The 16,471-nt window shown below is 47.8% G+C and overlaps 1 protein-coding gene across 1 annotated transcript in view; it reads left to right on the top strand.

The window, feature by feature from the left end:
• Positions 1-11,199: 11,199 nt before the first annotated feature.
• Positions 11,200-16,471, top strand: part of PRPS1 (phosphoribosyl pyrophosphate synthetase 1) — an 18,370-nt gene continuing 13,098 nt past the window's right edge. Inside the window, exon 1 of the mRNA XM_081808448.1 lies at positions 11,200-11,478. Coding sequence (XP_081664574.1) covers positions 11,357-11,478 — 122 coding nt within the window. The 5' untranslated portion in view covers positions 11,200-11,356. The remainder of the gene's footprint in view (positions 11,479-16,471) is intronic.

Raw genomic sequence — 16,471 nt, 5'->3', positions numbered from 1 at the left:
GCAGAAACACAATGCGCCCCGTGCATAGTGCATAGTACACTGGATGGCCTGGGAGGTAGGGGACAGACAGGGTAGGGGACAGCTCTCTGGGTGGAACTGGGAAATGGGGCCTCTCCCTCTGAAACGTGCCCAGTTGCCTCAGAGTATAGCTTGGCTGGTGTGAATCCCCTGCAGTGCCCTCTGGTGATTTTGGGGGGGGGGGTGTTTCAAAAGGATAGGAGCAGCAGGACCCTAAGCAGGGCTGGCCTCTCTGGCTTTATATCGAATGGAGAGAAATGATTTTGCTTCTCCCGTTCTCTTATTTTCTTCTGGTAATCACAGGTCCCCACGGGCATATGAGGCACCCTCATGCCAACTAGATAAATGTTCTTCCTGCCACGCACCCCCCTGTGATAATTAGAAAGAAAATCATTCTCTGGGTGACACATGGGCACCTGTGGATACATGACGATTTCAGCTCCATCCAGCCCCCCCCCACCCCGGCCTTGTTGGCCCAGTAGGCAAACGAGACAACCACGTACCGTGGCCCTAATTAATCACTTCCTCCCAAAGACTGGACACAGACTCTCTTCTCCTGCCTGCAGAGGTCCTGGCTAAAGTGGTTTGGGAGGAGGGCAGAGAGGAGGAGCCAGAAACAGCGCAGGCAGAGGCCCCCCCACTGCACGCAGGAGGCCATAGGGGTGAGAGGCCTAGCCCCTGGTGCAGAACTCTTCTGGGGCTGCCCACCGGGGATACTGTTCCACAACCCCAAGGTTGGAACTCAGTGGAAGGCAGGGCCAATGTAAAGTGAGACCTGTTCCCACTTAAAAACCTAACTGGACAGTCCAGAAATTTGGGGCCCCTCTCATCCTGCACTACATGGGCAGCTCCCTCTGGCCAGAAAGCATTCTTACTCAGTTCTAGTCCCTGGGTACCCATCCACGCGGGACCCTGCATGTAGTAGGGCTTCAATAAATATTTGTGGGATGAACGAGTGTTGGACGAGATGACCGTCACGAGAGAGCCCTCCCAGACCTCTGTATCTCGTGCGAAGGGCCCTCTCTCCCCTGGGAATGGCTAACCCAGGGCACTTGGACGAGGCCAGGCAGCCTGGCCTCCTCCTGTCAAAGAATGCGAAGTCAGGTCCATCGTCCTGTGTCCCATTAACTCAGCAGACTTTCACACACTACTTTTCCAAAGCTTCGGAAGCTCTCCCGAGATGACTGATGGTCTCCTTTTCTGTGGACGCAGGACCACTGTGTGGTACCCCAAAGCATGGGGGGAGGCCGTCTTCCCACCACGCATCTACCTGGTCATCTCCGGCCTGAGCCAGAGCCCGAGGCTGATGCTCTTCAGCCACCCCCTACCAGACCTGAGTCCCCGGAGCCTGACTGCAGCTTTCTGACTGCAACCAATGAAAGGAAAATGGGTTCGTGCTGTTGGCATGGACCCAGGATGCCCGTGGTGCTGTCAGAGTCCCATTTTTTTGTCAAGCTGTTGTCAAGGCACTGTGGATAATAGGCAATTTCATCCGAAATGGAAAGGACCTGCCTCAGCCAGAACTCTTCCTTGCCAGAAGGGGCAAGGGAGGATCAGCCGCCAGCACTGGTGAGGGGCATCAACGTATATCTTAGGATCGAATTCCTCCCAATAGCAGCTGCTAGGATGAGAGTGAGAACCGCATCCCGTTCCCCATCCTGTAGGCTGGAAGCCAGACTCTGGGTGGGCGTCGGCATTGAGGAGGCGGTTCTCCATGGAGTCAGAGGAAAAAAACCTCTGAGGGTTCAGTCTTGGGCCCTGGAAAAATGGTCTGAATTCCAGGACGGTCTCTTAGTTCCAACGACCTGAGCTTCTGGAAGCCACTGTGAGGAGAATTATGGAGGCCTGTCTTCTCACAGGGACCAAAGTGCTTGATTCACTTCAGTGCTGCTAGCAATATCTCGCCCAGGCCACCAAGCCCTTGTGTGCTTCCCACATTCCCAGTATTACCGGGGCATGCTCTGGACATTTCCAGCTGTAGGGTCTGGACCCACCACTTAGGAATGAACCCCCTTTTAGCTCCCCAGCCCTCCTGTCTGTGATGTCTGTCTTTCCCTCTGGGTGTTGACTCCTCATTCTTATTTTCACGGCTTCGGCTAAAAGGAATATGAGTCTGTACTATGCTGAGAGCCTTCCACAACACAGAAAAGTTGATCCCTGCCCTTAAATATGCAAAAACAACAGTGTGATCACTTGCCGTATGCCAGGCACTGTGCTAAGTACTTTACACGCATGATCTCATTTAATTTTCCTAGCAACCCTTCGAGAGAGAGATGACGAGGGGTGACTCGCTGGCTCAGTCGGTGGAGCGTGCGACTCTGATCTCAGGGTCATGAGTTCAAGCCCCACAGTTGGCAAAGAACTTACTTAAAAAAAAAAATATGTATATATTATATACTTAAAAATATAAATATATATACTTAAAAATATAAATATATATAATATATATATATACTTAAAATATAAATATATATATACTTTATTATATATTATATATATATATATATAAAAGTTTAAGAGAGAAAGACTATGATCATAGTCATTTCTCAGGGGCACCTGCGTGACTCAGTTGGTTGGGCGGCTGCCTTTGGCTCAGGTCGTGATCCCAGGGTCCTGGGATCGAGTCCCGCATCGGGCTCCCTGCTCAACGGGGAGCCTGCTTCTCTCTCTCCCACTCCCCCTGCTTGTGCTCTCTCGCTCTCTCTTACTGTCAAATAAATAAATAAAAATCTAAAAACTAAATATTCATTTCTCAGAGGAGAAAACTGAGGCCTAAAGAGGTTCAATTGCTAGCCCGAGGCCACACAGCTGCTAGGTGGCAAGCCAGTCAGGGTTCAGACCTCCCCAGGCTTTCGAGGGCCACACTCCAGGAGTCAGCCCGGCCCCCCCTTTGAGGCAGTTCCCCCGGAAACAGGCACAGGTGTAGCTACACTGATCAGAAGATGGCCTGTAAATGTTGCTCACAGATCCAGGCAGCAAGTGGGTGACCAAAAGGTCATTGGTAACATTGGGGTGTGAGGTGTGGGGTACCGCAAGCCCACCTGCCCCCCTCACCTCTCTTCAGCAGGCTGCCCCAGTGCCACATGCCTCTCGGAACCCGGGGATGGAGTGCTATTTGTGTATAGAAATTTGTGGGGAGAGCAGTGTGTCCAAAAAGCCACCGTCAAAATTACGCACACTGCCCCCCTTCATGCTCTTCAAACTGGAGTCTGAGTCCATACTCCTTATGCATTTGCATTTTTCTCAAAGATTTGGGAGGAGGGCGCCTGGGTGGCTCAGTTGGTTAAGCGACTGCCTTCGGCTCAGGTCATGATCCTGGCGTCCCGGGATCCAGTCCCACATTGGGCTCCCTGCTCGGCGGGGAGTCTGCTTCTCCCTCTGACCCTCTTCCCTCTCGTGCTCTCTATCTCTCATTCTCTCTCTCTCAAATAAATAAATAAAAATCTTTAAAAAAAAAGATTTGGGAGGAAAATATCATGTGAATAATACATTAAATATTTTTTTAGGTAAAAATATCATGGTGAGGAATGCACAAGTTTCATGCCTTGTAAAGAATACGTAGCATTTCGGGGTGCCTGGGTGGCTCAGTGGGTTAAGCGTCTGCCTTCAGCTCAGGTCATGATCTCGGGGTCCTGGGATCGAGCCCCGCCTCGGGCTCCCAGCTCAGCGGGGAGTCCGCTTCTCCCTCTGCCTCTGCCCCCCCCCCCCACAGTTCATGCTCTCTCTCCCTCTCAAATAAATAAATCTTAAAAAAAAAAAAAGAATACATACCATTTCAGAGACACTTGAGACTCATATCTGATACTTCTGGCCTTATCCCCATGCCCACCTACCCAGCGTTCACTATCCTCTACTACTAGACATGCTTTTGTCAAAATATTGGACACATTCAAGGCCCATCAGGTGAGCTAACTGCTGGCATGGGCCCCAGAGGTAGGACATCGGGGACTGGCCTATGTCCGTGAATCTGGCCACGCAGGTGGGGGCCAAACACTTCTTCGGAAATAAGACACCTGGCGTGGCACGGTGCTGGGAAGAAGTTGCCTGTGACATGCTTTAGCAGAGGGTTGCCCCCAAGAATAGACAGGGGAGCCAGATTCCCTCCAAGCCGGAGATTTTTGCACCTGCAATGAGCAAGCGAAGCAGGGAAGCCGTGTGGGCTAAGTTGAGCGGTTCCCCAGAATAAAGACTCAGTGCTATTTTCGGCACAGTCGCTGACTTGCCATATGATGGGGGTACAAGTCATTTTACCTTTTTGTGCCTCTTCTCTAAAACAAAGATGACTGGATCTTTGGCCTCTCTCGGCGGCTCGGAGGACTAATGAGGTGGTGCTGAAAAGCAGCTATAAAAATCCCACACCCAAGCTGTACGAGCGTAACAAGTGCAAATGGAACTGCCCCCCTTTGCAACTGGTCTGGAAACTAATTAAGCTTGCACCAAGAGCCTGGGACCAGAAACCCAGGGGCCTGTTTCCTTCAAATCCCTGTCGTCCTCGGTCAAAGCCATCTGCCGGTCAGTTCCCCTCAAGAGGGATATGCAGGACCCCCGGCCCCCTTAGGCCTTTCTTTTGACATTGGGAATCTCAGTGGAGAACCCTCGTCCTGTGGTGGACACGTTCGGGCGGACCCGAGGCTCTTCTTGCCCTTTGGCCAGTGCCCTGGCTCGTTTCTCTGACATCCTCCTGTCCTCTCTCCATTCTCCTCCTCGCTAGAAGCAGCTACAATTGAAGGAGGCTCGGACTTCTAATTTTTCGTCAACGTTTAGGCTTAGCTCATAGGAGAGGACTTTCAACTCCAAACCCTTAGCCAGCTTCCCAGGGGCAGCTGCAAGTTCAAGCTGCCCAGTGTTTAGTTCCTGTGGGTCCCACCGCCACCCTAGCCGTGGGCCAACCTATGGCATTTCGCTGTGCTGCAAGGGAAATGAATTTCAAAGACCCGCAGGGGAGGAGGATGGTTCAGCTCCCAGGATCACGGCACAATGGCCTAGGAGGCCAAGGTGGTCTTGCTTCCCGCCCCCTGGGGGCCCTCCCCACCCCTTTCTCGCCAGGACAACCTGGGTCCTCATGAGTTCCCCTGGCTTCTCAATGATCTACATGGTGACGACCCGCTAGGCCGGCCCTCCCTTCAAAATGACCTCTTCTTCCTCTTCCTTTCCCCCAGCAAAAACTGGTATCATGAGCATATGTTCCGTTTTAAGCCATCTGATTAACAAATAAAGCAATTTGTGTTGTGCTTTAAGGGCTTCCTGCCCTGTTGGATATAGTCATATCCAATAGGGATGCGGTGAATCTGATCTTTTAATTGGTAGGCATGCTGTGTGACCTTGGTAACGTGGCTGTCGGAAATCCCTTCTCTCAGTTATGGGATTATGACCATGGGGAGTGGCCAAGCCACTGAGCTAACATGTTCTCTTTGACTTCTCTAAAACCCTAATCACTCAGTCCCTCAGCCTGCCCACTTGTAAACTAAGGAGCCCATCTGCTCCTCCCTGCTAAATCTGCAGTATGGACAAGCAGGTTTGCAGTTTTCTTGGGAGTGGCTGGAATTCCTGCTTCCTAGTATGACTTACAGGCAAAACTGTGTTCCACGGCAATGGCAGGACTCTTGGCCACCAAGGACAGAAGAAGCAGTAGGAAAAGTGAGAGCAAGGACAAACATTCTTGCCCCTTTCCTACCCTGGCATGGCAGGAATGTTCATACAATGTCCCCCAGGGACCTGAAAAAAAAATTCAAAGAACCAAGTAGAAAGTGGACAGATGTTCCCCCTGCTGAGCATTAGAAAAGACTGATTTGACTTGCAGTTTTGAGCTACAAGCAAGAGCCATACACCAGGAGCCAGAAGACTTTGGTTCTACTCAAAGCTCTTCCAAGAACTAGCTTGTGACCTTGGGCATTCACATCCTCTCTCTGGGATTCAGGTTTCTCACTAAGTAAAATGAGTGGGTTGAACTTGGAGGGCCTATTAGCTTTTAAAAGGCACATTTTTCTACATTCTTTCATTTAAGGATTTTTAAAACAAAGGCAAGTACTTCCAGCATCACCCTAACATTCCCCAAATCAGTAATTCAACTGGGAGAACACCAAAGCTCATAAAAGTCAAACACCAGAGCAAACCACAGAGCCCACTTGCCCCTGCGGGGGTTTTTTGTTGGTTTTTTTTTTTTTGGTTTTTTTGGGGTTTTTTTGTTTTTTTTAATCCAGTGCTATTCTGCCCAGGGGGTGCTCAAGTCTCCCATCTCTTAAATCTCTAGATGATTCTAGCTTTTTGGGATACTGACCTTGTACAATCAAGCCTACATGCCTAGGAAACCAACTTAGGAGAACCCTAGGAGAGAATGCCTCTAAAGGGTCCGGCCAGATCCTACTTAAGGTAAAACAGCAAACTTGGCTTTGTGAGATAAAGCTTCCGGAACGGGACTAGTTTTTTTTTTTTTTTTTATTAAAGATTTTTATTTATTTATTTGAGACAGAGAGAATGAGAGAGAGAGAGAGCACATGAGAGGGGGGAGGGTCAGAGGCAGAAGCAGGCTCCCTGCCGAGCAGGGAGCCCGATGCGGGACTCGATCCAGGGACTCCAGGATCATGACCTGAGCCGAAGGCAGTCGCTTAACCAACTGAGCCACCCAGGCGCCCCGGAACGGGACTAGTTTTAAGATAGACTTTCGTTAATAAAAACCATGATTGACGTATATGTCCTTTGCTCTTTCAAAGGGCTCCTACACTGAAAATTTTTGACAAGCCACAAATACTCACCTCCTCATTTATGTTCAGTGTCAATCCAGATCTTGATTTCAAATCCTTAAGTGTTTAAAATGCACCCACTCCAGGGGTCTGTGCTAGGGGCTGTGGGAGATACGTGGTCTCTGCCCTCAAAGAGCTTGCATACTTGCTGAAGACACAGAACGTGAGTCCAGGAGTTCAGGGCCCAATGGAAGGGCCAGCTGCTGACCAGCTGGTGAGCTCAGCGGGGCGGCAGCACATGGGGAATTCTCTCTAGATGTGATGTGCTTTGTGGCAGCCTCTGAAAGCCCTCTGTTGTGCTTACATGCAAGACGCCCACCTGCCATCACTGAACAGTATGAACAATGAGGACAGGTCACCCTAGCCTCCAGAGGGAAAAAGATCAGAACACAGGAGACAAATTGTTGCAGGATTTCTCTTCCCTCCGTGGGTGCCCGTGGTTCTTGGTCACGCTGCTTCGAAGAATGAAGAGGTAGACCAGATGAAGGGTGGTGGGCAGCAAAGCAAAGTTTATTGAGCGATAGTACAAAGTTCTGGAAGAGGGAGGGGACCCGAGAGGGTTGCCACTGGAGTTTCTGAGTCTAGGGGGTTTTTATGGGCTTGTTGGCGGGCTGTTTTAATCGGATTAACCCTCCATGTACCTGTCATACAATCACGTTTTTGTCATCTACCTATCACGTGGGAAAGGGTGGAGGGCTCCTTCCAGGGGGGTGTAAAATACTTTTAAGGGTGGTTTCCTCTTAGGGCGGGAGCCCCTTGTCCCTGCCTGCCTTTCTTCCCACTATCCTTCATTAAAATGAGAAAATCTCTTGAAAGGAAGGGAGCCCTTCCAATGACAAGGGTGTTTACAAAATTCTCCCAGTGGCCCCGAGCTTTAATCTGACGAGTCCAGGGTTCCATGATCATTTATCTGGAGAGATGATCCACAGTGTTCATAAAATTCTCGAAGGGGTCCGTGATCTCCAAAAGGTTGAGATTCACAAATCGCATTCCTCCCGACCCTCTTGTTAAATCCTTTAACTAGTGACCCAGTTAAGGACATGACTAACTTACCCTCCCAACCTGGTTCACCTGCTTCCAATCTCTTCCCTATTATCCATCCTCTACAGATAAATTTGCCCAAAACACAATTATGATCATGTCATTCCCTTACTCCAGAAGGATGGCTTCCCATCACTTGCAGAATAAAGTCTCAACATAGTACCTGATACTCCAGCCAAAGTAGACTACTTCCCTTTCCTTAAAACCCCTCTCTACTTCCTCACCTTTGTCTCAAGCCTGGGGAGACCCACCCCCTCCCAATCATTGCCTGTCAAAACAGTACAAAATGTACTTCGACCTCCAAAACCACCTCCCAGGATGTGCCGCACAGAGGTGATACCTTTTCCCACAGAGTCTGCGTATCACTTTGCTTGGATCTTGTGGCCGATGTCTAGTTGTACCTCCAAAATCCATTTTCTTCTCCTGCCTGGGCACAGGGCCACCTCCCGAGACGTTTCCTAGTCTTGCTTGCAGCTAGGTGTGACTTGCAACTAAGCTGTTGCCATGTGACAGAGCTGTTGCCAAAGGGATATGACGGAAAGTGAAATGGACAAATTCCACCTGACTTGCTTCAAAGGAGACCCCTTCCCTGGACCTCTTTCTTCCTTCCCATGAGCTAGAATTGTGGATGCGCTCATGACCTTGCATGGAGCATAACTGTCCCACTAGCCTAGAATGGCCGGCATGTGATGTCAGAGAAAAGCCATCTGTCTTTCTTGAGCTGCTGTGTTTTGGGGGCTTGGCCACAGCAGAGGCTTCTCCGTGGTAGTGTAGTAAATTGTTCTGTGGCTTCTAAGTGTCTCATTTTCTCCACTAGGAAGCCAACCCCTTATTGGTCTCCCGGCTTCCTGTTGTGACCCCTACATTCTATTTGCAGCTGAGATGATCCTTTTTTTAAAAGATTTTTTATTTATTTGTTTGAGATAGAGAGAGTGAGAGAGAGCACGAGTGGGAGGGGGGCAGAGGGAGAGGGAGAAGCAGACTCCCCAGTGAGCAAGGAGCCTGATGTGGGGCTCGATCCCAGCACTCTGGGATCATGACCTGAGCCAAAGGCAGACGCTTAACAGACCCAGGCATCCCTGAGATGATCCTTTTAAAAGGGAAGTCAGATCATGTCATGCTTTGCTTAAAACAACAACAATAATAACAAGAACAACAACAACAACAAAGAACCCACTTTACTGGGTAAAAGCAGAAATCCTTAAAATGGCCTACAAGGTCCTGCAAGGTCCTTGATCAGCAGCCTCCCACCAATTGCTCTTACCTCACTGACCTTATTTTCCTGATTTTCTCTTACAGGCGTGCTCTACCCCCACCGCCCCAACACTCACTCCGCACCAGACACACCGACCATTGTACTATTCTGCAAACAAGTTAGACACTCTCCTGCCTTGGGGTCTTTGCACCTGCTGTTCCCTCTGCTTGTCCCAGATATCAACATGGCTCCTTCCTTTATCTCCTTCAGGTCTTTGTTCAACTGTTACCTTCCCAGATCGGCTTTCTCTGACTACCCCACTTAAAACTCCCTCTCCCCTAGTACCATCCTGGCACATTATCCCACTTCCTTGCCTCAATTTCCTCTACAGCGCTTACCACCATTTGACATATTATATATTGTCTTTGTTTACACATTTCTTGTTTGAGACTGTAACCTCCATGAGAGCAGGGGTTTTTGACTGATTACTATCATATTCTCAGTGCCCGGAACAGGACTGGGTACATTAAAAGTATTCAATAAATATTTTTTGAATGAACGAATTCCTTGGGTGCAAATACTTTCTAATCCCTTCAATGCCTAGAACACTGCTTTTTAAGATTTATTTATTTATTTTAGAGAGACAGAGAAGGATCGAGAGTGGCGGGGAGGGGCAGAGGGAGAGAATCTTTAAGCAGACTCCCTGCTTAACACAGAGTCCAACTGGGGGCTGGATCCCAGGGCCCCTGAGATCATGACCTGAGCCGCAACCGAGAGTCGGACCCTTAACTGATTGAGCCACCCAGGTGCCCCCACACCTCTTTGTACGCAACAAAGCACTCAGTAAATATTTGATGAATGAACTAGGATGGATATTCTGCCTTAATATTCTGCCTTGCTGTTTGCTTCCTTCTCCAAGTACCCCTAGACACCTGGGCCTACATTAGATTTCTGAACTCGTAAAAGTATGACAAAGGGTCAGAAGGAGAGGTCCTCCATGGACACTGCTGAACATGGCAATGAGAGAAACACAGGATGCTGCTTTGAGTATTTTCTGCCTATGCCACTTGGACAAATCCCTTCCCATCTCTGGGTCTTAGTTTCACCATATGTAAGATGAAGCTAGGAGACTGGATGATTTCTGAAGTCCCTTCTATTTTTACAGCTTGTAGTTATGGTGCTCATAACTAAAATTGTATGATTCTAAAATTGTATGATTTTTCTCTTCTAACCTGTGCTTGGAATATGCTCAATGAAAATGTGGTGGAGGGAAGAAGGCTCTCTTTGGTCCCATTAGCCCATGTATCATTATAAAAATAATAAAACATGGTGTAAAAGGCCTCATGAGCAACATGTTGACATGACGCCGAGGCTCACATGAGGCAGAAAGACCAAAAACTAGGTTTCCTGATTCCTTCGGGGCTCTTAATCTGGAGTCTCATACATATACTATATCTTCTCTCCTTTCCAAGGGGTAGATAAATTAGACCTTTATTGCCAGGGTATTTTGGAAAATCCACACTCCTTCACTTGTTTGAACACACTTGGTCCCATCGTCCAAAACAAAACACAACTTTCTCTTGCCGTGGCTCTGGATGATGGAGGTGGCGGGCGCTCAGTACCTTTCCCCTCGCGACTCGTCTTCCAGGCAAAGGCAACGCTGCACAGTCGCAAAGGGCAAACACGCCCTCTGGACGCACCCGTGCCACGGGTGTCTCTCGGTGATGTCAACGTGCTTTAAATCAGCCCTGCCCTATGAAGAGATAAAAATCACGTTCAGAAACATGCAAACTCCCGTTCAGAAATCTCCCCTTCATTCTGACAAACTGGCTGCCATCGCGCTAAACAGATTTTCTTAAAAGGAACGGCAAACCAGAGCCAGACTTACTTGGGGTGCTCAAGGGTTGGGGTAACAGCGTGTCTGGTCTCCCGCTTGCGGGAAAGAGCTGGCACGACGCGCCACCAACATCCCTCCACCCCCCCCGCAGTAGAGCGCGCTTCGCCTGGGCGCTCGGGAGCCGGCTCGCCCCGACCGCCTAGCTTCAGGGGGCGGCGCCGCGCCTTAGCCTCGCCCTTTTCATGGCCTCCAGCCAATACCTGAGACAAGCGGGGGCAGGCCGAGCTGCGGCGAGAAACCCGCCCCTCGCTCCCGCTCAGCTAATCGCGGCGGCGGGGTGTGGCCCTGCCTGCTGGCCCCGCCTCCCCGGCGCGGGGCAATTTAGAGCCGCACGCCGGGCGGGAATGCAAGATGGCGGAGTAGCAACGCGAAGCGGTCAGCACCGAGTCTCTTGGCCGACTTCGGGTCCCGTCTCGGCAGCCGCAGTGATCGCTGAGCGGAGAGTGCCTAGGGTAGTGAGCCAATATGCCGAATATTAAAATCTTCAGCGGCAGCTCCCACCAGGACTTATCCCAGAAAATTGCTGACCGCCTGGGCCTGGAGCTAGGCAAGGTGGTGACTAAGAAATTCAGCAATCAAGAGACCTGGTAAGGGCGAAGTCGGGACCCCGACCGGCCTCACCTGCCGGGGCGGCGGGGGGCGACGCTGGGGCGACAGAGGGTAGGGGGATGGGGCCGCCGCGTGAGTTGTGTGCGACCCGGGTTGCGGGGGGGGGGGCGGGGGAAGGGGAAGGGGCAGCTCTGTGGCGAGCGTGCCCCGCGGGTTGTTTCCGTTATGTTACCTCTCGCGGGAGGGTCACGTTCATTCTCACCGTGCGGTGGGGTGGAGTCAAGATGGAGCAGGAGGCGAAGCTGCTGGGTTTGAAGGCAAGGGCTGGAGGACCGAAGACGGGGATAGCGGCTGCCTAGAGCGACGGAAAGGGAAAGACGCTTAGCCTCAGCCAAGGGGACACGTGGCTTTGTCGCTTCGCTGTGGAGCCATCCAGACAGGACTGGGTTCACTTTAACTCTTGGACCAGCTTGCTTGGGAGAACCTTACTGCGGCGTACTGAGCCCTCCTGGTGTTTCTCTTAGAGTCTTAAGAAGCAGCTTTTCAATTCGAAATGGTGTCGGTCGGGTTTTTGTAGTGAGGGAAACTGACATTATGTACTGAGGGCGCCAAAATTATTACTAAGGACTTCCGTTGGATTGGCAGGCGTTGGCTTTTCATATCTTCAGCATCACGTCTTTAGAAGTGGAGTCGTACTGAAGTTAAATCTAGCTGCTCAGATAAAGTGATGCATCAACTCTGCATCCTGATTGCCAGCATCTCAGCTTGAGCCATCCAGACAATTTTAGGGAACCTTCGTTCTGGCATCCTTGACCTTCCCCAGTGCAGCTACTGGTCCAGATGATACAGAAACCTGTTTTTCAGTTAGCAGAGTCTATCCTGAACTTGTCCACTTTTCTTAGCCCGCGTGGGGAATTTAGGAAACAGTTTTATTATCCCCGAGTGTTAAGATAATGGAGGAAAGATGAGTGGAAGACCGGAATTGCATAGTGCATCGCAGCTCGAATTTTTTTCATTGCCTTGCTAATTAAACTTGCTCCCTCCCCCCACTTCCAACTTCCTTCTGCACTTTGGGGGCCATCTTAGAGATAAACTTACTTACCTGATCCTTCCACCTGAATGTAGAATCTAACGGTTCTGATATTCATACTTGGTGTTTCTTTGCCCTGTCAATCAAATCAGGACGGTGCCCACAATCTCACAGGTGCAGTCATCTGTTAAGGGGAAAGTTTACACCAAACCTAGTGGATCAGTTAAATTAGATAAGGTTACTTTCAACATTTTTTCCTAGAAGCCTTTCCTTTTTCTCTTTCCTTAAACTTACTACCGAAGTGTAACTCCCCTATCCTTCCTAGACCTGCTGATAAAAGCATTCATGTGTAGTGGACAGCTTCCTTCTGGATACTTGCTTATGGGGCCGCTGGTTGTGATGCAGATGATAGTGCAGCCAGGCAACGGCTTAGTCAGAAGAGGCTGGCCAAGCTGCTGTCTTTGGCTGTGACCACACCATAGTGACCATAATAAGACAGTCCAGGATCAGACTTGGCCAGTGGCAGTATAGGCAGGGGCCAAGAATGGTTTTCTTTTAGAGGGGTTTTTCCGGCCCCCTTAGAGAACTGCGGTTATTAAATCATTTTCCTAGGCTTCTAGGAAAAATACAAAGACCTTATTTTTCTTTGTGTTAACCCTTCACCCTCTGCCTAAAGCAATACCATAGAACCTGAAGCTATATTGGGAGACAGGGAGGGTGAGAACAATTTAGTGTTCTGACTGATCTGAATTCATCAGCAATCCCAATCTACTTCAGAGATCAGGCTGGTTTCATTTTTAAACAGCTGGACAATAGCATGCTTGGAAACCCTGGTTAAGATTAAGCCCAACATGGAAAATTGCTGACTGGTTTGGTTTCCCTGAATCAGGCTTAATCATTAGCTTTTTGGTTCCTGAGATGGTCTGAAATCTTCATTGAACATAATGGAATATGTTACCTGTGGAGCTTCCCCCTCTCTGCGCCGCCCCCCCCCCCACCTTTGGCTCTTCTGCACTGTAGAAATGTTAACTGCTGCCCTGTGTGACTCCTGGGCTCTTAAGGACATGGACCGAGCAGCTCAGTGGGTACTCTGGGTCATCAGAGGGAGAACTGCAGAGCCCAGCCTCAAATGAGACAGTTTTGCTGTCTGTACAATTTGCCAGAATCTCAGGGGTTGGTGCCCTCTGGAGAAGAGTGGCTTTTCTTCTCAAGTCAAGATCATCCATTGCTGTCCAGTTATTTAGGAAACATACATACATATATACATGTAGGTGGGTGTATCACACACACACAGAGAAGAGAGATTAGAAGTTCATGCTCTGGAATCAGAGAACCTGCATGTGAAGTCCTTGCTTTTCTTTGCCCCAGTAATCTCATCTGTAAGGTAATATCTACCCATGGAATTATTGTGAAGATGAAATGAGATAGGAGTAAAGGAAAACACTGTCCCACACAATAAATGCACAGTGAATGTTGGTAAGAAGTGGTGGTGATGATATTGCAGAAAATGTGGAAAATACAGAAGAGGACAAGGGGAAAAAAGACACCCCAAATAGTCTCACCATCCACGGTTGACTGTTCACGTTTTAATTTATGACCTTCCAGATATTTGTGTGTGTTTAAGTACTTTTTCAAAAATGTAAGATGTTTGGGGTGCCTGAGTGGCTCAGTCAGTTAAGCATCCTACTCTTGGTTTTTTCTCAGGCCATGATCTCACAGTTGTGTGATCGAGCCCTGCATCGGGCTCTGTGCTCAGTGAGGAGTCTGCTTCAGATTCTGTCCCTCTCCCTTACTCTCTCTCTCAAATAAATAAATAAATAAAATATTTTAAAAAATGTGAGGTATTTATAGCTTTCATCACTTAGCAATATTTTTTGAATAATTTCTCCCCTTAATATTTTAGTCTACATGGTTTTAAATAGCTGTAGAGTCTTGTCTTACCGTTTTACTATGATTTTAGATAACCAAGTCCCTGCTATTAGATATTTCCCATTTTTGACTAATGCTTTTATATGAAAACTTTGAACATAAATCTTTGACCATTTCTGATGATTTCCTTAGGACAAATCCCTAGAAGGGGAATTACTAGGTTAAGGGGTATGCACCATTGTTCAGGCATTTGGTTGGCAGATTAGTTTCTAAAAGAGTTGACCCAATTTCTGTTCTCATCAGCAATAACGGTACTTAATAGTGATTAATGTATAGTGAGTACTTAAGATGTGCTGGTTCCTATGTTAAGTACTTTATCCATTTTTAATCCCCTCAACACTACTGAGAAGTTACTATCCCCATTTTATGGATGAAGGAACTAAGATTCAGAAGTTAAGTAATTTGCCCAGCTCTAGGTATTACTGTTTAAATTTTTGCTGATGCAGTATTTCATCTGGCTTTTAAATTTTTAGTATATTCAAAAGTTGTTGTTTTTTTTTTTCTTATTCTCTTCAATAGCGGTAAGTACCTTTGGTTTATTTCGTTACTCTGGATAGGATGAGAGGGGGAAGACTAACTTTGGTTGCCTAGGATTTTCCTAAGAACCATATCCCCCGGTTAGTTAATCCCTTGCATTTTGCACATGCCAATGTCTCCGTCTAAATTCTTGAGATTTTCTTAAGAATACTACCTGCCTATTAGATTTCGCTTTATTTCCTTTTGTGTAGCCTTATGGATGCCCTTATGCCTGATGCTAAAGGAAAGGAATGGAGAAGCTAGTTTTCTCATTGGATGGACATGGCCAGTCTGCCCTCACTAGAAGATTGGGAGAATGATTGGCCCAAAGCCAGTTGAGGAACACGCCATTAGCTAGAAGGAGAGAACATGGAGTGTTACCCTTTAAATTGCTAAACCAGGTTTTTCCACCTGATAGATTACATTAAGAGCAAACAGGTTTTAGGCACAGCTCTTCTACCGTCAGTCCCTGCCTAATTTATCATCTCTGACTTAGAGGAAACCATAAGAAAAATATTAAGATTTCTTGAACTGTTTCTTGACCAAGCTGTATAATCTGAGTGTAGTTTGCAGGCTTTTTAGGCTTTATGAAAGTCTGTATACTATAATACTACTGGAGGGAAGGATTGATCTTAATTAGTGAGATCAGTTATGTACAGTAAAATAAGGCAATGTCCTAGTTTACTCGCACCCGTTTATTTTGATGTATTTATTTATTTGAGAGCGGCTGCACAAGAGTGCGCAAGTGGGCAGAGGGGCAGAGGGAGAGAATTCTTCAAGCAGACTCCCCGCGGAGTGTGGAGCCCTGATGGAGGGCTCAATCTCACAACCCATGAGACCATGACCTGAGCCGAAACCAAGAGTTGGGTGTTCAACCTGTCTGAGCCACCAAGGGGCCCCTGCACCACTTTATTTGGGATATAGTTTAATAAAGAAAATTTTCAAGTTATTAGATACACGCCTGGTCATAACACCTTTCCGTGCTTGAGGGAAAATTTTAATCCTCAGTTTGGCTTTGGGGAGTGGTTGAACTGCTGCGTGACTATCATCAGGTGATAACAATAACAGGAAGATGTTACTAGTGATCGTGTAGGGTGATGAGCTGGTGCTTTTGTAAAAATTATTTTTCAGACCTTCTATGATATTAGACTATAATTTCTAAAAGAATCACCTCTACTAAAGTATTGTATTTAGCAAATGATCCCTGATGTTTAGTTGGCAGTGATAATTTAATTTTATAATTAATACCTTATCTGCTTTCAAGAAAGGATTTTAAGTGTGTTTCATGATAGTCACACGTACAAAAGGTTCATTAAATGCATCAGAAGCCTTCTAAAACAAAGGACTATTGTAATCATGCCAAGAATTTGGCATAAAGTGATTACTGAAGGTCAGTTGTTAATTTAACTGTATCCCTTGGCTTCCTGGCAGCCAAAGGGATAAAGGCATATGCAGTGGATTATGTAGTTTTGTGGGGTTTTTTCCGTAAAACTCTTTAGACACCTCCAGGCACAAAATTCTAAGAATTTTATGGGTGGGATCCTTAAATAATGATA

The sequence above is a fragment of the Leptonychotes weddellii genome, chromosome X (genome assembly GCF_054177405.1).
Source record: "Leptonychotes weddellii isolate Sample4059 chromosome X, ASM5417740v2, whole genome shotgun sequence".
Classification (NCBI taxonomy): Eukaryota; Metazoa; Chordata; class Mammalia; order Carnivora; family Phocidae; genus Leptonychotes; species Leptonychotes weddellii.
The sequence above is the reverse complement of the archived record's forward strand: the minus strand, read 5'-3'. Positions and strand labels throughout refer to the sequence as shown.